This window comes from Python bivittatus, unplaced genomic scaffold (genome assembly GCF_059951505.1).
Source record: "Python bivittatus isolate LINGU-HERP-01145 unplaced genomic scaffold, Pbiv_v1 ctg000020_np1212, whole genome shotgun sequence".
In the NCBI taxonomy this organism is placed as follows: Eukaryota; Metazoa; Chordata; class Lepidosauria; order Squamata; family Pythonidae; genus Python; species Python bivittatus.
Window position 1 is genome coordinate 80,584,703 of NW_028277030.1, and position 23,305 is coordinate 80,608,007.

Consider the following 23,305-nt stretch of genomic DNA (forward strand, 5'->3'; position numbering starts at 1 on the left):
AAGGTAGAATTACTCTGGGTAGTGTATATTTTCATTCTTAAAAGTGGGAAACAGGATTTCAAATACTCTGAAGTGACTTTTCTTCTTTTACATACCCCAGAGCCAGGCATATGCCCCAGACGAATTAGTCCAAAGCTAGAATATTTCGGTATCTCTTGTACTGATAAAAGAACAGAGACATGTCAAAATGAATTATTTTATATCTACATTGAGATGTTAATTATTAAATATTGTTATATAATTTAAAAGTTACCTCATCCATATATAAACACACAGATCTGGTACCACAAGGTATGACCCACTATTAAAAAGCTGGGCAAAGTCCCAGTTCCTTCTACAGTTTAATAACTTTTAAACTTTGTATTAAAGAGTACTATGTACAACATAACTTGTAATTATAATAGAGCATTTTATTACTAAATAGTAGCATATTTTATCACAATTTAAGAATTCAAAACACAAAAGGAAATACGTCACATTTTCATACTCCATTTTTGGACATTTTGAAATCATTGATCTTGGGTTATGTATTGAATCAGCTTTAATTTTAAAAATACTGAAAATTTATGTCAGAATATGGCTTAAATAATTCCATATGTATTTGTGGATCGATAGTGTGCTTCAACTTCACAGTTGTTGAGGGAAGGGGAAAGATTACAAATAATAACTATATATTATCGGAGCTCAAAAAGAACCATAGATGGAAGATCATTGGGAAATGGGGTCTTCTCTCATCCCTTGAAAACCTTCTCCTGAGGGGTTGAGGACTTTTTGGAACAAAGTGTGAGATGGTTCACCCACGATTAGATGAAATGGAGAACAAGATTGTTGTAAAGGAGATGGGAAAGGATAGGAAAGACTCCCCATTCTGCACTGGAGGGATGGATACCCTGTAGAATATATTTTGGGGTATGTGCACTGTGCTGCAGGAATGTGGGAATGGGTAAGGTCTAGTTGTACAATGCTGGATGTAGTAAATTTAAAGCAGTCAGGAAATATAGTGTATAATCTAATACAAAACATAACAGAATTAGAAACGAACATTAAGTTTTTATATTGAATAAGAGATAGCTTATCATTTCATAGGCCAGAGTTCCTTTAAAGGTTATAGCTACTTTCCTTTTCCCTAAGTCCCTGCTCCCTGGCTAATGCTGGCACAAAGTGCTAGGTAAGAAATAATTCTGCTGGTTGTTAATATGTTCTCTTGATTAAAGAAAACAATTTTCACCTTAGCACTGTGTGTGTGTGTGTGTGTGTGTGTGTGTTCATATTCTAAAGATGCCCATGTACCATAACCTTGGGTGGCCTGCAAACAACAGTAAAAACAGTAAAAAACATGTTCGTATAGTTAATTAGAAAATAGTTGGTAGATGTAAGTACCTACTTAACATCAACGTTTTTAAAAAGCACTCCTTCATATCCAAATAGATCTATTTTCTGTTATACAATTCATTTACTGCAGGTGATATTTGTTCTTTACCATAATCTAGTTGAGTGTATAACGGGCTCTTTATAGTTGTTCTAGTACAATGGCTGCAGTCCAGGTCATTGTGCAGATAGCTTCACAATATCCGGTACAACACGCTGATATATAAATGGCAACTCCACATTTCCTACAACAGTCAGGAAACAGCTCTTAAAATAGAGAAATGTTCCGGTTCAAAGTATTGGTATAATTACTGTATGACAGACCTTAAATTCTCATTGGGCATGTACGGGTGCCCAATAAGAATTGGGCACCCGGATATATAAGGTGCCAACATTGCTATTTGGATTGTTGCCTACTTTTTTAGATTATAATATAATTTTTATATGGTTGTTGAGCTCCACTGTAACAAAGTAAATAATTGAACTAGTTACACAACTACATAGTATTGAACTACCTAGACAGTTTTTGTCTCAGCATCTCCTTACAGGTAAATCCCAACTTCTCATGACAAATTGCTGTATATTGTTGTTGTTGTTTAGTCGTTAAGTCGTGTCCGACTCTTCGTGACCCCATGAACCATATTGCGCCAGGCCTTCCTGTCCTTCACTGCCTCCCTGAGTTTGCTCAGTTTCATGCTCATTGCTTCAGTGATGCTATCTAACCATCTCATCCTCTGCCGTCCTCTTCTCCTTTTGCCTTCAATCTTTCCCAGCATCAGGGTCTTCTCCAAAGAGATCTCTCTTCGCATTAGGTGGCCAAAATATCTGAGCTTGAGCTTCATTATCGATCCTTCCAATGAGCAATCAGGGTTGATTTCCTTTAAGATTGACTGGTTTGACCTCCGAGCAGTCCAGGGAACTCTTAAGAGTCTTCTCCAGCACCACAGTTCAAAGGCATCAATTCTTCGGCGCTCGGCCTTTTTTATGGTCCAGCTCTCACAGCCATACATTACTACTGGAAAAACCATAGCTTTGACTATGCGGATCTTTGTCGGCAAGGTGACGTCTCTGCTTTTTAATATGCTATCTAGGCTTGCCATAGCTTTCCTCCCAAGGAGCAAGCGTCTTTTAATTTCATGGCTGCAGTCTCCGTCTGCGGTGATATTGGAGCCCAAATAAATGAAGTCTGTTACTGCTTCCATTTCTACCCCTTCTATTTGCCAGGAATTGATGGGTCCAGATGCCATGATCTTAGTTTTTTTAATGTTGAGTTTCAAGCCAGCTTTTGCAAAAATGTTTTGGAAATCTGAGGTAATTTGAAGGAATAAAATTTAATTGGCAGTGAGGCTGTTGTTCAGATGGATGCTCTAATATTCTTTGGAATCTTTAAGGATACCTAAAATACCTCTGCAGTCTGCATTGTGACTCATTCTGCCTCTCTTTAAAGATTGTCCTTCAAATTCAGTGTAAGCCTAAAATATCAGATAATTGAAAGATTAAGCAAACTTTTGGCTTATAGACTTTAAATGCAGATCAGGCTTAATGCCATTATGTTACAGGTTTTTTGTTTTGTTTTGGTTTTTTGTGGAGGGAAAGAATAGACCTTACATTGAAATAAGTTGTATTGGGAAACAGCATATGACAACATTAATGTGATCCTATTTTAAATTGAATTTGTTACATCTTATGGTAAAGCTTCTAAGTCAACCTTGACTCCTGGTAACTTCATGGATACATCCATGTTGGTTTTTCTGCGGGGGGGACAATATGGAAGTGGTTTGCCATTGCCTTCTTATCAGATGTTTTTCAACTTCACAGTCTAGCCATCAGCCCCGGAATTTCCTGTTACTTTCCTAACCTGTTCTGACCCTGCTTAACTATGAGACCAATCATGTTTGACAAGATGCTGCTAACTAGCTGGGCTCTTATATGTTGGTATATTTCAATTTTGGTCAATTTTGCAGAACCACTGTAAAATTCTGACCCCCACTTTCAACCCCCTAATAAGGATACCCCTGTCAGTGGCATCAAAAGCAGCTGTGGATGGATGCATGTTGAGTTCTTTGGTTTAGAATACTATTTCCAAACCTGTGATCTAGGAACCACTGGTGGCCTGCTAGGGTATTCCAAACTATATATATTTTAAGATCTCACAACATTTTGATTTTATTACCTGCAATCTCTTGATTTAAAGCAGGAATGACTTGGTAATCTCTTGACCTTTTCATTCACTGGTCCCTCAAGAATAGGATCACCTCAGATGGCTTCTTCCCCCCTGGTTTTTAGAATTTATGGAGACTTGATTGTTTCATCAAGCCTTGTTTTGACTAACACTCTGGATGACAAGTTAACTTGTGTCTTAAATATTAATTCCTGTTTTTATATGATTGTTTTCCAATGTAGTTTTTAGCTTTAATCTTAATTTACAGTTTTGGGGAACTAGATTCACTTATAATTGGTTGCTTGAAGGGAGCAATAAGGCCTGCAAATAAAATTTAAACCAACAGGGAGGGAGGGAGGAAGAAAGGGAGATAGATAGATTGGGGGTCACATGTACCATGCTGGTTACTAATCCCTGGCTTATATTGGGATCCTTAAAAGCTTTTGATGGCAATATAATGATCAACTTAAAGAAAAAGGCTGTGAACCACTCCTCTAGAATTAGTTTTGAAAGATTTCTTTTGTCTCAGAATGTCATGATACTATGTCAAAGTAATTGTCATAACAGAATATAGTGAGAACAGAAATAAGAGAAAAAGTATTTTAAATTTTACTTAATCATGGGTTTGAGTTGAGGGAATGTCACATGTGATTTCGTGAAATTCTTCTCTTGGTGACAATAAACAGTCACTGTATTGAAGGGTAGAAATAGAGGAAGCAGTGGTCAGATACTGAACTATCATTTGGAAAATAGGTGAGCTATATGCTAATTTTATAATTTACTGATGAAATCAGCCTTACTGTAAATAAATATGACTGATATAAATGTTACGTTTGTTAAAGTAAAACTTGAATCGCAGTATGAATTTCTCTAGCTGTACTTTTGTTCTGCATGGACATGTTAATAGTCAATTACAGCTATACTAAAATCTGAGATTTCTTTATTGGCTTCTGCAGAAACAACTGGGTGACTTTGGACCAGTCACTCTCTCAGCCCTAGAAAGAAGGCAGTGGCAAACTACTTCAAAAAATGTTGCCAGAAAAACTCCATAAACTGTATAAATACGCATTTCACTTTTGTATTTTTGTTTGTTTCTAGTATGTACATGAGTAAGTGTTTACATTAATGTTTACTTTTACTTTTTTACTGTTTTAGATTATCTAAATTTATTCAATTTTTCTTTGTTCCTAACAAAAATAATTAAGAAATAATTCCTCCATAGCCCAATTTTCTGTGTGATCAGGGTGGGTATAAGGTCTGCATTTAAAAAAAAAAAAAGCTGGAGACATCATCTGTCCTAAGACATAGAATGCTCAATTCTAATTTAGAAGTAAAATCTGGACAGGCAATTCTAAGGTTATAAAGTTCTATTTTAATGCAGTATGTAAATAGAATAGTATTTCAAGAAAAAAAATGAATTTACACCACAAATAAATAATCATTTTACAGCTGTAACTGTTAATTTAATGACTGGCTTCCAGTCAGTTTCTTCTTGAAAAATGAAGTTTATTTGTTAGCACCAAGCCAAAATCAAACTTCCTTCACCTTCTCAGTCAAGGATTTACCATTATGGAATTTAAAAAAAAAAACAACTACTTCGTTGATTTTTTTTCAGGCAGTTACATCTCAGTGCAGCAATAGGTTGGCTCTGTTTTCTAAGGATGGACGAGATCCATTCATGGATAGTTTCTGTCAGCAATGAAAAGAGAAGCAAACAGTTTATTAAGTTTCTCTGCAATTTAGCCTTTAAATTACTATACTTTCAGTCTCCCTCTCAAGCATTGGCCAAACAGCTTCCTTGATCATTTTCATATACTTGTGTGTTTCTATGTTGTTGTTCATTTTAATATTAATCCTTTTTTCCCCATCTTTTATCATTTGCATTCTTTTTGTGAAAATAATAAACGCACTGAGCACAATGGAATTGACTTCTGACATGGCACTGCATCAGAGGAATATTGTTCAGTAATATCGTTCAGTAACAAAACTATTTTTTTAAATATTCTTGAAGAGACTGTGCAGTGGTGCTTAAAAGTTTTGTGAACCCTTTTGAATTTTCAGTATTTCTGCATAAATATGACCTAAAATGTGATCAGTTCTCTACATAAGTCCTAAGACTAGATAAAGCGAATCCAGTTAAACAAGTGAGTCAAAACATTATATTTGTTCATTTATTCATTGAGGAAAATGATCCAAAGCTACATATTTGGTTGTGGCATTTGGAACTGCTTCAGCATATTTGGAATTTTGAAATAATCTTATAATAGAATTTCAATATGGCTGCTGTATGGCAAAATACTCTCTATCAGAGGTCAGTGTTAGGGATTTCTCTGTTTATCGCCTTCTAGCACTACTTCCAGGACTGTTGTATCCCCTTCTTCTATATTTGGTTTTTTTTTCAGGGTGAAATAACACATTTCCAAAGCAAAACTCAGAACACTGGACTGTAGCCAACCTCCCTTTAATTTTTTATAAATGTGTTTCTGACCTAATGTGGGGCCCATAAAAGCTCTGGAAAATAAAAAATGATGCCGTAGGCTGGTGCTTTACTGCATGAAAATTTCCCATTTTTTTCTTAATGTCTGAAAAAAATGGGTGGGGCTAAGAACCTGGAGGTCATCAAGAAAAGAAACCCATAGGCATTATATTGGGTGTCCCAGCACTAATGTATAAGTTGATAATCAAATGGTAAAATTTCATGCTACCTTTCATGGTTCTCCAATTATGTGGGTAGATGGAAACAGAAATTGGGTGTCTCTCAGTGGCTCTGTAGTAGTTAATTATATTACAAAAGTGAACATATCCCATTCAGTTCTGTGACCTATTGAAACCTGTCTTAAAACATCCTTACTCTGAGTTATTGTTGCAGCCCATCCAAATCCTGAGTGGGTATTTAGCAACTAAATAATTATGCAAGGAGCATAATTCAAATTACTGTATATTTTTCTTTTAAACTGCCTGAGTGCCCTCAGAGTGTGATTCACATTTACTAATAAGTTTTACAGGTTTATTCAGATACATAATACATTGTGTTCTCTGGGGGTTATATTCAGGTTGATGTGTATAGAAATGCCAGCATAATTGGCTGAAGACAATTTGTATAATCCAATCATATTTATGGGAAAGAGGGAGAATACTATCTTCTTACTACGAATGAACAACTATTATAGGAGTGCTCACAGTGATTGTAATGTCAGTGAAGGTCATGGGAAGAAATCTTTGAAATTTTGTTCTAGAAATAACTACTGAACTGTCCAAAGAAAACGCAAATGCTTCTAGAAGCTAAATGTTCATTAATCATAGAGTTTTAATGTTATGTAGTTCTATTTATCATCCATCTGATTACTCAGGATATATTTTAGGTTCTTTATGAATGTAAGAGTATAGTGCTAAGATGCAGAGTGGAACCCATATTTTTATTTTTCGCTTACCATTGTGCATAGTGAGCTGGTGTACCACAAGATAATGGAGAATTCATTCAACTTTATGAAGTTATTCAGACTCCAGATGCTGGCCTTTTGCTTGCGCTTATCTTGGGGAAAGAAATAAGGGATTCTGGAAAGACATGTTGGGCATCCCTTTACTCATGGGAATTGACTCAGTCTTTTGCTGTTGTTTTTGTTTTTGATAATATGCAAGCAGGAAGAAGGACAATTTCTCTTGAATGAAATAATTTAGACTTTAACAGCAAATTACAGCTTATTGGATGGGGTCACTTCAGGCAAGTGATTATGAAACAGCATCTGAAATTATATACTGAAGCTATTATATCTGAACTAATAACCCATGTTTTGGGGACATTGCTATGCCCTTGTAGCCTTTAATGTTCTATCACTTTTTATATCTTTATTTCTTCTTTATATCAACGTATTTTAAATACCTTTCTGAAATATGATGTAAGTAGAATTTTTCAGACTCCTTCCTCCAGTCATTCCTTTGTCTAGGATTAAATTACTCCTATTATATCATATTACTAAATAATTAAGAATACAAGGAGTGAGTGGTAGGAGAACTATTCTCTTACGCTGATTCCTAAATAGTTCTAACTGGGAGGAAAATAATAACAGTACAGTTTATGAACATTTACTCCATTTTTTACAGATATAATGGGCTACTCCATCAACATTCAATTCAGTTTTTGAAACTTGGGCATATGGAATCCACTGCCACAATGCCTAATACAGTTCTCACATTGCCCTATTGCAGAATGCTATACAGATAGTCCTTGAGTTACAATGGCAATTGGGACTGGAATTTCTGTTGCTAAGGGAGGTGGTTGTAAAGTGCGACATCACATGACCACATCACTTAACAATGGCAATCTCTGCAGTCCCTGTTGCCATTGTTAAGCAAGGAATGTGGTCGTTAAGCTACCACCTCACAGCTTCCTGCCACCTTCCAACAACCACAGTTAGTGGGGAAGCCAGCAGGAAATTGCAAGTTCCAGGCGGCTCCCAAGCAAGCCAGCAATCTATTTCCCACAAGAAGCTGTTTGTACTTTATAATTAATTCCAAAATCTTATTGTAAAAGTTTCAATATTCCAATTTTATCTGGACCCTTAGTCAGTTTATAACTTTCTAAGATCAAAATTTTGTTTAGCTTTTTGCTGTTTGTTTCAGGTTTTTTAAATTCTTAAGCTTATAAGTAAAGTTCTCTTTCATTCAGGATTAAAGGCAGACTCACCCGGCATTTTGAAACTTGTCATTCTGAAGGTCTCTAATAGCTTAGAAGTGGTTAATGAGCAATTTCAGAAAGTGATTAGAAAGTGAGGTTTGCAAACTTAGTGTCCTTTAAAAGTCTCTGCTGCAGTTGTGAGCAAGATGGCTGATCCCATCATCTCCCAGCGCTCAAACATGTGGAAAACCTCAGTCCTGTGGTCTCCTCAAGAGGAGCAGACGTCTGGAGCACATGTGGCCTATCTCCCATCCTCACCTTATCCAGAGAGGTTCCAAGGAACTGGTCTACTCACCGGTTCTTTGGTCTTTGCTGCAGTCATCGGCTCTGCTTTTGCAGAGCCATCTTCAGTTTATCATACCTCCCCGGAAGACTGCTTTCAAAATTTATTCCATAAAGCTGGGGAATCATTCAGAATGTATTGAGGCTGAAAAGAAGCAGAACAAAGTCTTTGTGCAAGACCAGAAATACTCACATAACGTGGATTTCACTCTTATTTGCAGTTGGTAAACTTTAAGAGTACCTTGAAGAATTTTAGCTAAGTAAACTCTTAATAGCTTTTCTCTCTCAGTCATATTTCCCAAACTTTCTTCCTAGTCATTCACTCCCATCTAAGAAGAACAATTATAGAACTGTCCTGTATCTCAAAACTCTTGTACTTATTGCTTTAGCAGCTATTTGTTAAAGTTTTCCATTTTATCAGATCTTGAATGCTCTTGCCTCTTTGAAGGCAATACGTCCTGAATACTCTTGCCTCTTTGAAGCATCACCACAGACTCTCTCTAGAGCTTCCTGCTTCCCTCTCTTCTGGTGTTCTCTTAGCAGGAGATTGCAGGGGCCACTCCTTTTAGGCACAAGCCACAATTGTCAAATCTTCTAACAAATTGTCTTCAGTAAGTCAACTCCTGGCTGATTAATCTGTCATGGATTATTTTCTGATCAGAAGTTCTCTTTTTCTAAAGTTCTAAAAATTCTTAACATTTTAGAGCTCTGTTTATGATCCTCATTGGATCCTTGAACATCAATCAAATTTGTGGATCCCTCCTTGACCAGTCTGAATTTCATATTATTATCTGGTTCTTATAGCTCTGCGTAGCATTCAGAATGATGCTTTGAAGATTTTCTTTGGCTGTTTCTGTGTGTTTGTGTGTAACTTTATTATTATTAGTTAACCAAGTACCCCATAAATTAGAATGCTAAATCAATTTATTAATAGGACTGTGGACTATTTCTGATTTGAAGGGAAAATATGCTTTGGCCCACATGTGGATAGTCACCTAGTGCTTGTTGGCAACATTTTTAAGCAGCTAAAAGCTGCTGCACAATCCCAGAAAAAGACATGCTTGGTTTAAGGAGTAAGTTACATGTGTGCCCCCATGCTCTCCAAAGGATCTTTTTGTTTTTAAATCCGAAGCACTGCCCACCCCTATTAATTACACAGCAATTTGCTGTATGTATTGATTCACATTTTGGCCCATTTCAGAAACTGAGATATTAGCACATACATTTTTCTCTGTGTGTGCTGCCTTATTTTTATCATGTTCAGTTTTGGAAATAGTCTAAATGGATCCAAATGATGCTGGATTTTCAGCCTGAAAGTTAGGGAAAACTCTTTCTTCCCCTCATGAAATTATTCCATTTTCTTTGAAATTGCTGACACAACTACTCAGCAGTAAGACGCATACAATATAGGTTTCTGCCATAGTACTTGAAAGTTGAGAATGCAAGAAGAGTATAATAGAAAGCAAGAATGTCATTTTCCTAATGTTTCACTTTCAGTAGACTAAATTCATACATGCATTGTTTATTTCACAATAAAGCTTTCAGTTAAATTTAAAGCAAAAGTTGTATATCAAAACAATTTCTGCAATACTTTTTCCAAAACACTGTCTTCAAACACAGTTTATATCACTTCTCTTTCCACCATGAGGTAGTCATTAGCTTCTAATCTTCTCATCTGTTTTCCAGGGTCTAATTTCTGTTTTTTTCATCAGAACACTTGTATAATTTTCTTTCTTTTTCAAAGTAAGGTCCTGCCTCAAGGCTATCAGAAATATGCTACAGAAACTCTTTATAGGTGAAATCTCTTTAGGCTGGAACTTCCATACTTTCTTATATTTAACAGAATAATTCTTGTTCTTTTTCCACTAGCAGGTAAATTATACACTGAAGAATTTAAAATGACTCCATAAGTAGCTCATTAAGTCAAACAGTATTTATAAGAGTTGCTGGGAGTCAGGCAGCATATAAATTTAATAAATTATTATTATAATTCTAAACACTTCTCACAAGTTTCTTCTATTCCTCCTTAAAATAAAAAAAAACTATATAGATATGTTGTTGTAAAATAGCTGAGGACAGATGTTATTTAAACAAAATATTTTTATCTTAATAATTTTTAATCACGTTGCTGCTTTTAATTTTAAAAGAATAATATTTTGAAACTGAAGGTCAAAATAACTTGACATTTTATGTCCCGGTTAGATAAAGATGGGATTGTCTAAAATTTTACTGTAGTTTTCAATTCTGTTGCTTTCCCCCAAAATTAAGCAGTTAAATAAATTTTTTAGGGAAATTCTATGCCATAAACAAATGAAGTTTGCATCATGGTAATGGATTTTCTTGAAATTTTGCACAGTGTTTAAAGAAAAAAAATTTCAGGAATGTCACAATTTATAATCTCCCAGCTGCAAAAGGTCTTTCACAGAAATGTGCTTTCATGGTTTCCCCTCTTTAGTACTGGAAGAGAGGTGTAAGAAGTATCTGAGATAGCTAGGTCCTCTTGGGATCGAACAGATCGAGTCCTTTGAGCCCATCCTCTTACAGTTTTCATTTTACAGGGTTTTCAGTGTGTCTTTATCTCCCCGTAGATGGCCACATTGTCGAATACACTTCTACATATTATCATTGGACTATAACTGCTCAGTAATGCTTTCCTTGGGTGTTTGGCTCTAGATGAGCAGTGTTCTGTATTGGTTGTTTTAATCTATTATGTCAGTTTGCCATTTTCATATTTGGGTTATTTTTTAATGCATAGTTTTGGTGTGTGTCTGCATGCTGAATGAATATTTTTGTTGTACACTGCCCAAAGTCATGTTGTTTCAGTTGGGCAGTGTTGCTGTTGAGTATAACATCAAGTTTATATATACAATATACAAGAATGGATAAATAAGGACAGAAGATGAAGGGGGGGGGGATTCTCATTCTCTGCTTCTTGTTTCACCTCCTCTCCATATCATGGATTCACCAGATACAATTTGTTTGCCTTTGCCTGAATTAGCCGTAACTAATGTGGTGTGGATACTGTAGCCAAAATTAATGTTTAGAAACATCTGGGACGTATGATTGTTTTAATTCATTCATTTTGGACTCAACCTTGTTTATCTAAACAGAAATATTTATAAATCTTCTGCACATGTTATCCATTTCCTGTTATACAAAATCATTGACTTACACTGTAAGCAGTGTGCTGGGATTTCAAATATTTGATAATATCCAGAAAAAATTATTTGCATTTTCCCATATACCCTTTAGAGGATGATCAGTTCTAGCAAAAAGAGAATTTGACAATAATCTCCTGATTTTGTTTATTAGACAATATTTCTGTTGTTCCTAGCTAACATCCGAACTTTGATTTTTTTTATATTGAGCCACATGACTGCTTGCAAGATAAAAAAGCATTTGTAAAAATATTTTTTAAGATCAGCTACAAAATGTCAATATAAACATGGCAAAGTGCTTTTCTTACTGCAGATTGGCATCACACTTAATGAGGCATAAGGGTTGATGAAAATCAAGATAGGAAATGTCACATTTTTAAAGCTGATATTAAAATGGATGAGTTGATTCTGTGGATTTTATGTAGTTTTCACTATTAATGAATTTGACATAAGCTATAGAAATGAGTAACTACTTAAATACCTCAGCTTAAATACTAAAGGCATTCACTTCATGTTTTGAATTTTATTGTAATAGTCACAACTGTAGTGGTAGTATATGAATAAAATTAACATTCTTGTTGAATGAAAACTACAAATGAAAATTTTCAAATACTTAGCTCTATTATCGTTATCATTATTATATTTTTATTTCTCCTTTTTTATATATAACTCAAGGTGGCAAACATGCCTAATACTCCTACCTCCTATTTTCCCCACAACAACAATCCTGTGAGGTAAGTTGGGCTGAGAGAATGTAACTGGCCCAAAGTCACCCAGCAGCTTTCATGCCTAAGGGAACCCTAGAATTCAGTCTCCTGGTTTCTAGGCCAGCACCTTAACTACTACATCAGACTGGCTAAAAACTAATTTAAAAAATTAATTTAAAAAAACTAAATTAAAAATTTGTTTTTCTTTAATAAAGTAAATAATAGATTGCATATTAGCATTATATGAAAACTACTGTATACTGGAATGTATTTTGTGAGTCAAGAAAGGAGGGGAAATTACAGTAGAATGCTGTGTAATAAAAATCATTGTATGTGATACAGAGGTTCAGCATGAGAAGCACCAAGCATTTAAACATTTAAATAAATAAGTAATGATTCAAGATTGAATTATTTTATACAAAGAAAGAAAAAATGTGAAAAAAGAAAACATAAAATGAAAATGTTCTTTTGACTGATTGATTATGTGCCATCAAGTTGAAGTCAACTCTTAGTGACCACATAGATATTCTCCAGGATGATCTGTTCCCAACCTGGTCCTTCAGGTCCTCCAATGGTGCACCCATTGCCACTGTAATTGAGTCCATCCAGTCTGTGGTCATCCTTTTCTCTTTCCTTCCATCTTTCCCAGTATTTTAGACTTCTCAAGAAAGTCAGGTCTTTGCGTAATGTGTCCAAAGTATAATTTGAGCCTGGTAATTTGTGTCTTGAATAACTACTCTGGTTGATTTGTTCAATGATCCATTTGTTTGTTTTCTCTGAAAATGTTCTACAGGATGCAAAAAAGATACTACCTAACTCTTTAAGATTTTTTAGGAACAGTATCCAGACTGCAAGGGGTGAGGGGGGTTGCCCCAGGAAGCTCATATTACACTTTTAAATTACACTATTATTGAGTATTAAGGTTAGACACTATGTGTTTCCCAATATGGGTTCTAGGAGAGGTTTAGGCTGCAATGTTCATTATCCACAACAAATATTGCCAACGTTCTGTGTCATTCCTTAGGCACATTTAACGCAGAGGGCTGGACAATTACCTCTCTCAGCTTCAAAGATTTTTAAGAAGGTTCCAGCTATAGCAGACTAATCCTCTAGCATTTTCTTTTTCCTTCTTACACTCTTTTGTTCAAAAACATTTTTTAAAAAATTTAATTGAGTGTTAAAGACAAGGAAGAGCAAAAAAACCCCAACCTTGTAGAAATTATAATTTTAGCTTAACTTACCATCATATTTCATACAGGCCAGGGATGGGAACTTGTGTCTTTGAATGGTTGAATCTCACCTTACATCAAACTCTGCCACCATAGCCAATGATGAGAGAATACAGGAAATCATATTTCCTCACAGTGTTATAGGCTCATGCATAACTTCTCACTCCCTCTTCTTGTCTCCTATGTAAAGCCATTTTTCTTTTCTTAGCATTGACTGCTTCATATGTTGCATTATATCAGCACTGATGTGTCAGTTTGGAGGTGACTTACAAACTCTTAAAGTAATCATGACATAGGATCAAAATGGTTAGCACCTGAACATTGAAGGGGGGTATTACTCTTGTGAGCCAGCAGGATATTTCCAGTCTCTTCTTTATGCTTGTTTTACCTATGATGATGTTTAACTGATTCTAATTGTTAGTTTGCTCCTAGCTTGATTTAAGGGGGTCATGCTTATTTACCGTTAAACCCATTGTAGTCCGCAATCCCATAAGCAGTCCTTTGGTTTCAACTTATTTCAAGGGCTTTTGCCATGAGATAGGATGTTAACTCTGAAAATTCAGTCCTTTACGTCGCTGCTCCACAGTTCTAAAATATTCTGTTGTCTCTTTCTTGTTTTTTCCCCCCCAAAAATGTAGAACATTCTTACTCCTGAGGGCATTTTGCTTTGTGATTTATTATCTTATTTTTATATTCTACCTGTCTTAGGTGTTACAAGTTTTAGTTAGTATTTGCATTTTAAAGATTTGGTTAATGAAATTATGGGTTACTATGAATATGAGCAGATTGGGATAAAGCAGTTTAAATAAATATTTTGAATTATATGTTATTTTAAAAACATAGTAATATAGCTTCAGTGTGTAAGTGATTAAATTGGTTCAGCAAAATGCAAGTTTCAATAATATTTGTGAAGTAACTTAACAGTTCTTATTGCAGTGAATCTATGGTCAGTTTACACATAAAGTCAATTCCAGCATATCTTGATTGAACAAGCTTGCTGAGAAATGTCATTTGATTACATTGCTTGATTTCTCCTGCTGGCAGGAGTAGTTAAGCATATTAGACCTGTTAGCTACTTCTTTAGGGCTAAATGCACACCAGGATTTTTTGTTCCTCTTAATTTAAAGAGAGGACTTGTTCTTAACTTGTTTAGAAATGTAACACAAAGCAAACCACAAATACGATTTCCTGTAGTATTTAGCAATTCCTGCTAGCAGGAGACAAATGGCATAATTTACATAGTAAGCATTAAACAATTCTAGCTTATTGTTACATATGAACCAATATAGCAGTGTATTTGTTCTATTCACTATAGACATGTTCATCTGAAACAGTAGCAGTCATGCTAATAAAATGTGACATTCAACAAGTTAATGAGAATATTCTAACAAGCTGAGACTACCTTGATAATTTAAACTTTAGAATTTTCACATTGTCTAATGTATAAATATGTGTAGCATAAATATAATAAAGAGTTAATTGCACCATCTTCTGCAGATCTTTTGATGCTGTGTAAAATGCTGGCTATGTTGTTAATTTTTAAAATAATTTTTAAAATGTCAATTAAAATATCAATATTAATTAAATTATTTGGGATATTAAATTTTAATAATAATAATATTTTTGGAACATATAAATTAATTCTTAAATAGAAGAACTGTTACTTATGCTCTGAACAACCTTTGTGTCCAATGTAACTGCATCTACCTTCTTAAAGCCAAAGGACTGAAGTGAGGGAGAGATTGCAAATAAAAATCTGGTACATTGCATTTTAACCATACTTTCATAAACCTACTTACAGCCTTAAATGTTACTATTTTTCATCAACAAAAGTCACATAAGTGCAGAGAGGTACAACCTGTATTCCTTATTCTGGAGTATAATAATCAACTGATCTTTACTGCACTTCTCTTACTATTCCATTAATGCAAATACCTGAATCAAAAGATTGCATGTTAATCTGAATGCAGTGCTGTATTCACTGAGCCCCATAAATAAAGTGGAAGAATGGTATACGTCTGAAATATTCTGGATTTTATTTAGGTGCAATCCAAAGTGAGGACAGAGTGATATCTGAGCAGTTTTTCAGAGTGTATTAATATAGATAATTTTGAAGTGGTTCTTCACCCCATCCCCTACAAGATCAGTTGTGGGTACTTACTATTTTTCTGTATGGCATTACTCTTAATATTTTATTTTCCTTATTTTACAGTTGTCCATATTTATCTGAGCAGATTACACCTGCAATTCCTGCAGTTGGAGCAATTCTATTCTTTTTTGTTATGGGGACCTTGCTACGTACTAGCTTCAGTGATCCTGGAGTCCTGCCTCGTGCAACACCAGATGAAGCAGCAGATCTAGAAAGGCAAATAGGTAACACAGAAGGTCTGTTGTAGTCTCTCTGTTTCTTGTTCTCATTCTATTCCTCTCTTGAATGCCAGTTGATAAGCCCACATTTAAGCAGATTTTCTAGTCATTCTGATCAATTTTACTTTCCATTTTTACTTTCAGATATTCACAACTCTGTTACTCTAAATCTGCCTAAATTTTCTTACACCTTATGCAAAATGTGCAGTTGACTGATCTGCCAAGTTAATTTTACGATTTGTGCTTTTTATATAACCCTAAACTGTTTTATACTATTGAGTTTTATTATGTAGTAGTCTCTGACCACAATAAAGATATTTGATTTGATTTGAATGACAAATTGGTAAAGAAATATATTCAGTGTCTCCTATAGAGCAATCAAAAGGTTTAATTTATAGTTTAGTTTTAAAAAAATATTTGTAGTGAAGATAATTCTACAAAGGAAGCTTTATCTATAAAATAGTTGGCTGCTTGTGTGTAGATGTTGGAGCAAGCTGAAAAGTGTTTTCTGAGTTCAGACAGCAAACCAAAATATTGGAATGTAAGATCAGTCAGGAATTAAAGAAATATACGTATCTAAAATATAATATTTTCTATAGTGTGGCATCAAGAGAGCTTGTTTGGTGTAGTGGTTAAGGCATCAGGCTGGAACCTGGGAGACTGTGAGTTCTAGTCCTGCCTTAGGCCCAAAGCTAGTTGGATGACTTTGGGCCAGGCGCTCTTTCAGCCCTAAGAAGTAGGCAGTGGCAAACCACTTCTGAAATCTTGTCAAGAAAACTGCAGTAACTAGTCCAGGTAGTTGCCAGGAGTCAACAGTGACTCAAAGGCACAACAACAAAGTGTGACATCAACATGTACAGTGAAAAAAGTCCCTTTCTAAGCACCTGCTATCTTGACTATGTAGTCAACATACATATTAACCTGATCAGTTTCTTCTACTTATTAATAAGTGACAATTTTTACACACATACTAAATCTGCTTGCCAAAGAGTATGGACTACCTGAAATTTTATGAATTATTGGTAACAGTAATATCAGATTTCATAGTTGCTGGAACCATGACTCATACATAAACCTGTTTAGGCTCCTACTGAGCAGTCCATTCTTTTCTAAATGCTCACATACTATCTGTTTAACAATCTGTTAGAGAGATTTACCTAGTATCATCACCATGCTGACCAGACTGTATTTCCCCAAGTCCTCAGATAATTGCAAGATACACTATTTAGGGCATGAAATTGTATAAAGAATAAAATGGCAGTGAAACTTAAAAGGATGTTGCTAAGTATGCGCTCAGCTATGATCTAATAAATGACAGGATCATACATACCTATCTTGCTATTCTATTTAAGGATAACAGTGTTAGGCCAAATACAAAGAAAGACTAAGACATAGTAGACAAAAAAGATTAAAGGCAGGAGGTAATAGAAAAGGAAATCAACTAAATCTAGTTTACACCAACATTTATTATACCTTCTCATGCCTTTTTGTTTTCATCTTTGTTTCTAGTACATCTAAAAACAAATTATATATTACATTTTGTTCTGTAGAAAGCTTCACGTCTTTTGAGATTCTTTTGCTCCTTCCAACCACAGCTTGCTCAGTCTTCCCTTTTTTTTTTAAACCCCTTTACTCTTCAGTGGAGTCCTTAGGGTTCTCTGAACTTGGTTCTTTTCTTGCAAACATTTCATTACCTGGCTAGGTAACATCTTCAGTGCTAAAATGGGTTGGGGTTTGCTCTCTATTTATATACTGTGGCATGCCTTGCCAGTGCTGCTGGGGGTGGGAGTTTTGTTTTGCTCCTGTGGTAGTTCCTTGATTAGCATATGTTTACTGCTTGCTTGTGGGCCTGGTACCTTTGCTTATCTGGGTGATGATTGCTCGTGAGGTGATCTTCTGGTCTTCTCTCTCTTTTGAATAGTATGTAGATGCTGTTTATCTCTATGTGTCTGTTAATTGCTGCCTTGTCTGAATACCAAGCTTCCAAGAATTCTCTTGCATTTTTGGATTTAGCTTGGTCTAAAATGCTGACAGTTTCCCAGTTAAAACTATGGTTAAGTCTGTCCATGTGTTGTGAGATCAAGGAGTTTTCATCATGTCTTCTGACTGCTAGTTGGTGCTCATGGATACGCTCTGCCAGTCTTCTGCCTGTCTGTCCTACATAGTGTTTGTTACAGTCCTTACACTGTATGTTGTAGATGACTCCTGTTTTTACTTCTTGTGCTACTGGGTCTTTTGGTTTACTTAAGATGTTTTGGAGTGATTTTGTTGGTTTGTGTGCTACAGAGATGCTATATGGTTGTAATAGTCTGTTGGTGGTTTCTGAGACATTTCCGATGTATGGCAGTGTGATCCTTTTCATAGCTTGTGTTGGTTGTGTTGTAGTAGGTTGAGTGGTCAGGCACTTTTTGATAAAGTGTGGATATCCATTTTGTTGGAAGATGTTGTAGAGGTGGTCTTTTTCTTTTTTCTGCTGTTCTGGGTTGCTGCAATGCGTTTGTGCTCGCTTGAATAATATTCTTACACAGCTCCTCTTGTGGGAGATTGGGTTGTTACTTTGGTAGTGGAGTACTTGATTGGTGTGGGTTGTCTTCCGATAAACTTGGGTTTCTAATTTACTGTTGTTTCCTCTGCTGATGAGGATATCCAGGAAGGGTAGAATGTTGTTGTTTTCTTCCTCTCTGGTGAATTTTATTCCTTTGAAGATGTTGTTGATGGTTTCATATGTCTTCTCTAGTTGTTCCTTTTTTATTATAACAAATGTGTCATCTACATACCATATCCATACTTTAAGTTGTATGTGAGGAAGTGCTATAGCTTCTAGGCATTGCATTACAATCTCTGCTATGAGTCCTGACAGTGGTGATCCCATGGGTGTGCCTCTGATTTGTTGGTATAGTTGTCCATCAAACTGAAAATAGGTGGTGAGGCAGAGGTTGATGAGGTCCATGATACTGGGTATTTTGATCTGGGTGTATTTGGTTAAGTCGGGTGTGTTGTGTAGTACTCCTGATATGGATTCTTTCGCTAGTTCTGGGTTTATGGACATAAAGAGTGCTGTGACCTCAAATGAGACCATAATTTCATCTTCATCTATGTGTACATCTTTGATTTTCTGGAGGCACTGTAGTGAGGAGTTGATAAAATATTCACTGTTCTCTGTGAGGTGTCCAAGCTTTTTTGTCAGTTCTTTCACTATGTTGTATGTTGGAGTCCCTGGTAAAGATACAATTAGTTGGAGCGGTATGTCAGGCTTGTGTATTTTTGGTCGTCCATAGAAGTGTGGGAGGATGGGTCCACTGCTTTTCATCCGCCATTGTTCTTCCTTCGTGATCTGGCCTTTCTTAGTTAGGTCGTTGAGAGTTCTCTTGATTAGGTTGTCTAGTTTCTGTATTGGGTTGGTGTTAACAGGGATGTAAGTTTCTTTGTCCTCTAATAACCCTTTACTCTTCCTTCATATATTTGTTTTTCAACTCAGGCCTCATTCATTCTTGATCCTATCTATTGTTGTTCTACTACATACACTTAAATAATTCATTTCCATTGCATTCTCTTTTTATGTTTCTGATTACTTACTCAACTCTTAATTCTATAAAATAAAGTTGACAGAAGGACATTCTTACATGCAGCCATTTTAACTTCTTTCACAAATATTCATTCTTTTAAATAGATGTCATGTTATCCACTACTTCTCTCCTAGCTACTTCTCTCCTTTTTCTCCATCCATTTCCCCATCTTTAGTAAATATTAATCTCATTGTAGTAATTTGTTTAACTTGCAGACATTCACTTTATTTCTTGTATAAAACATAGTTACCTTGATCTTCAGTACTTTAATTTTCAGAACCTTACTACTTGTTGCATTGTACGATCTAACACTTGCTACAAATCGTTCATGTTCTCATCCAACAAGGCATCATCTATATACAAAAGCACATACACGTTCATGTTCCCAACCATAAAGCATTCTTTATACATTCATCCATAACTACAGTAAGCAGCAAGAAACATCACACATCCTTCTCTTACTCCCTGTTCTCTGTTGAACCATTTAGTAAGTATTCTAATTTTTCTCATGAATCCTTAACTGTATTCAACAGATGACTTTCAACACCATATTGGTGCAAAACATTCCATAATTCAAGTCCATTTACTTTATTGTACACTTTCCCTAAATCAAGAAATATGCAATAAATATTTTTTCACACATTCATATATTTCTCAGTGACTTGTTGTAAGTCAAATGTCTGGGTCACACGTCTTGTCCAGTGTAAAACTGCTTTGTGCCTCTCAAATGTGTTGTCACCTCTCATACTCTTTGAATCAAAATTCCACCAAACAGAAGGATACCTAGGCCAAACCAAACAGTTTGGACTAGTGATCAAGGCACCAGGCTAGAAACTAGGAGACTGTGAGTTCTAGTCCAGCCTTAGGCATGAAAGCCAGCTGGGTGACTTTGGGCCAGTCACTCTCTCTCAGCCCTAGGAAGCAGACAATGGCAAAGCACTTCTGAAAAACCTTCCCAAGGTTTTTACTTTGTTGTTAGTTTAGTTAGTTTGTTGCCAAGCTAACATAGCACATGAAGACTTCTTGGAAAGTTTAGATAAACATACTTCGTAGGTTGTACACAGAAGGAAGTTTAATTATTGTTCTAGTAATTTGGGTTGACAATGATTTTCTACTCTAAAGGCTTACTGATTTTCTGAAGGAGACCAGTGAGACCAGACCTTATGGCTGGATTACTTATCAGACTGCCTGTCTCCAGTTATTTCTGCCTATTACATCACATGGAGGGATGTGAAGACCTGACTCTACTGCCATGCATTGGGCCAGGATGGTAATTGAGCCCATTTGGTTAGGAGAGGGAATGTCTGTTATATCCAGCGTCAGCTATGCATGTACTGGTTGTTTTTGCTATACTGGTTTTACATTGGTTGGGTTATTATTGTTTTTGGTTGTTATTGATGTATACTGCCAAGAGTCAGAAATTATGAGTTGGGCAGCCTTATAAATTCCTTAAATAACAAAGAAATTTTAAAAATTTTCAATGCAGATGTTCGCAATGTATTATGTATTTTCAATTAACACAGGAAAAATGGTAATCTTAAGGTCCTTGATTGGGAATTACTTTTAAGTATGGTCTGCTGCTGAGATATAGGTGCAACCTGCACATGTAGTTGGGGCTATGTTAGCCCTTTGAGGTAGTCCAGACAAGAAGCACAACAATGAATATTAGCTCTGTCTTTATTGTAAGGTTACATTAATAGAATCTTGTAATTCTGAAAGTATTCCTCCCCTCCTTGTCTCTTACTCTCCAGAAAACTAGAGAGGATCCCTTCTGAAACACTGAAACATGTCCTATCTGTTTCTGTGGTCTGAGATACCTTTTGCATGATGGTTGTTTAGTCTGCGGCTCTTCCTCCTGTCTCCCAAGGTCGTTCCCATATACCATTATAGACTGAGATAATACCAAAACCTGGGTCAAATGAGGCTATGAAGAAAAGGCACCTGGGGGAAGGGCTCAGAAGGAGTTTAAAACTTGTTAGCACCATTTACTCTCATATTTTATCTGCAAGTTGCTATCATATGATAATAGGTTTAGGTCTTATGTTTATTTGTTGAGTTTTTTTAACACATTTGATCAATTATTTTGAAAAATTAAGTTTTCAGGGGTTGGCACATATTAAGAGTATATTAAACTACAATGGTTTGGATTATCACAATTGTTTTTCTATGACTTGCTAAACATATTTATGTTTGTGCAAAAAGGTATATAGACTTAAAGTTGTGCACACTGAATAAGCAGAACATTTTGAGCTTGAAGCACTCCAGGCTCAATATGTTCTGTTTCAAGTTCAGATGCTCTATTTCAACCATCTTGGAGGTGTTCCAAGCTCAAAATCTACTTTTCTAGCAAGGAATTGTATCATTATAGTGGACTAAACTATTTGTTATATTGGAGAACTTTGATGGATTTGTTTTCCTTTGCAAAATGTAAAGAAATGGTTATAAATTGGGTGGTCTGAATGTTGTTAAAAATTATAGTACTCCTGAGTTTTCTTTCCATGAACAGAATGACATCTGGAGGCTTTAGCTGCTGAAAGAGGGAAAGGTAATTTTTACTCATTCCCTGAGTGCCTCAATCTCCTCTAATTCTATTCCAGAGGTTCCCTCACTACATTTTTATTCCTTTATGGCTTATTCTTTGCAGATTGCATTGAGTAGAGGTGTATTGTAAAGTGCACATTTATTTAACAGATTGAAACAGTTTTTTGCAACAAAAAAGTAAAAAAGTAAAAAAAGAATTTTAGATACAGCAAAGCAACATATCATTTCACTTCTACAAGCACATAAAAACAAATAGCATGAAAGACTACAAATTAAAAAGTATAGAAAAATTCAAGAGTTTGAACATTTCAACACTAAATCTCCATCTTCCACTCCTGCACAATATAAAATAAATAACATTAACCTATGTCTGATGCTTATTTTTAAACTTCTGGTTTCCAAATAGCTTTTTGGAGAGTACAAGTGGAAAAGAAAGTTGAAAAAAATCACCTTTTCCTTTTCTCCTCTTCCACTATTAGAAGTGTCGTATGGGAAGAGGATATTTTAATTCAGCAGATATATAAAATTGATTAAAATGAACTACTTCAGATGATTAAAAAAAGAAAAATGGTTGAATACCTTTCATTTCTTTTCATGTTTCATGAATGATGCACATTTTATCGTACATTTGAACTAGGATCTACCATTTTTTACAGAAGCAGAATAAGCAGAAATCATTCCATGCTTGTTTGGAATATCCGAATCATATCAAGTGTCTACTTTAATTTGCTTCTTCTGTCATGATGCTCAAAAGTCTATAGACATGCTTAATTAAAATTCATACAGCAAGTATCATGACCTAATACAGCTTATTGTATCATTTTTTCCTTCCCATACCCACCCACACTTCTTGGAGAAAATCTCTTATTACTTAGGTGGGCCAAAGAAAGTGAGTGCTCTACTTTATTTGAATGATCCAAACATGTATCTAGTATAGTATACATTCCCTCTTTCATGCTGTAAATAATGAAACTACAGATTGAGACTTGGAAATTGAGGTTATTAGGAAGAAATGCCTTATGGTGAAAGTGTCTATCTTGCATCTGTTTTTCCATTTTAAAACAAACTGAAATTAGACTGCATTAGGAATGAACGGAAAAAACCACACTGTTTTCTTGGCCAACAGCAGAGTTTAAAACTAAAGTGGATTTAGTTTTTGTCCATTATACAATTTTGAGGGACAAGATAAGGCTAGGAACAGGCACAGAGAAATCTGTATATTATTTCCAACTAAATACGAGTAGGATTTAC

At 35.4% G+C, this 23,305-nt stretch overlaps 1 protein-coding gene across 2 annotated transcripts in view; it reads left to right on the forward strand.

Moving 5' to 3' along the window:
• Positions 1 to 23,305, forward strand: part of ZDHHC14 (zDHHC palmitoyltransferase 14) — a 61,427-nt gene that overhangs the window by 6,227 nt on the left and 31,895 nt on the right. Inside the window, exon 2 of one of the 2 annotated variants that reach the window (XM_088142494.1) lies at positions 15,793 to 15,953. In XM_088142494.1, coding sequence (XP_087998620.1) covers positions 15,793 to 15,953 — 161 coding nt within the window. Of the gene's footprint in view, positions 1 to 15,792; positions 15,966 to 23,305 lie in introns of both variants that reach the window. The other variant, XM_088142486.1, reaches the window with a different exon arrangement.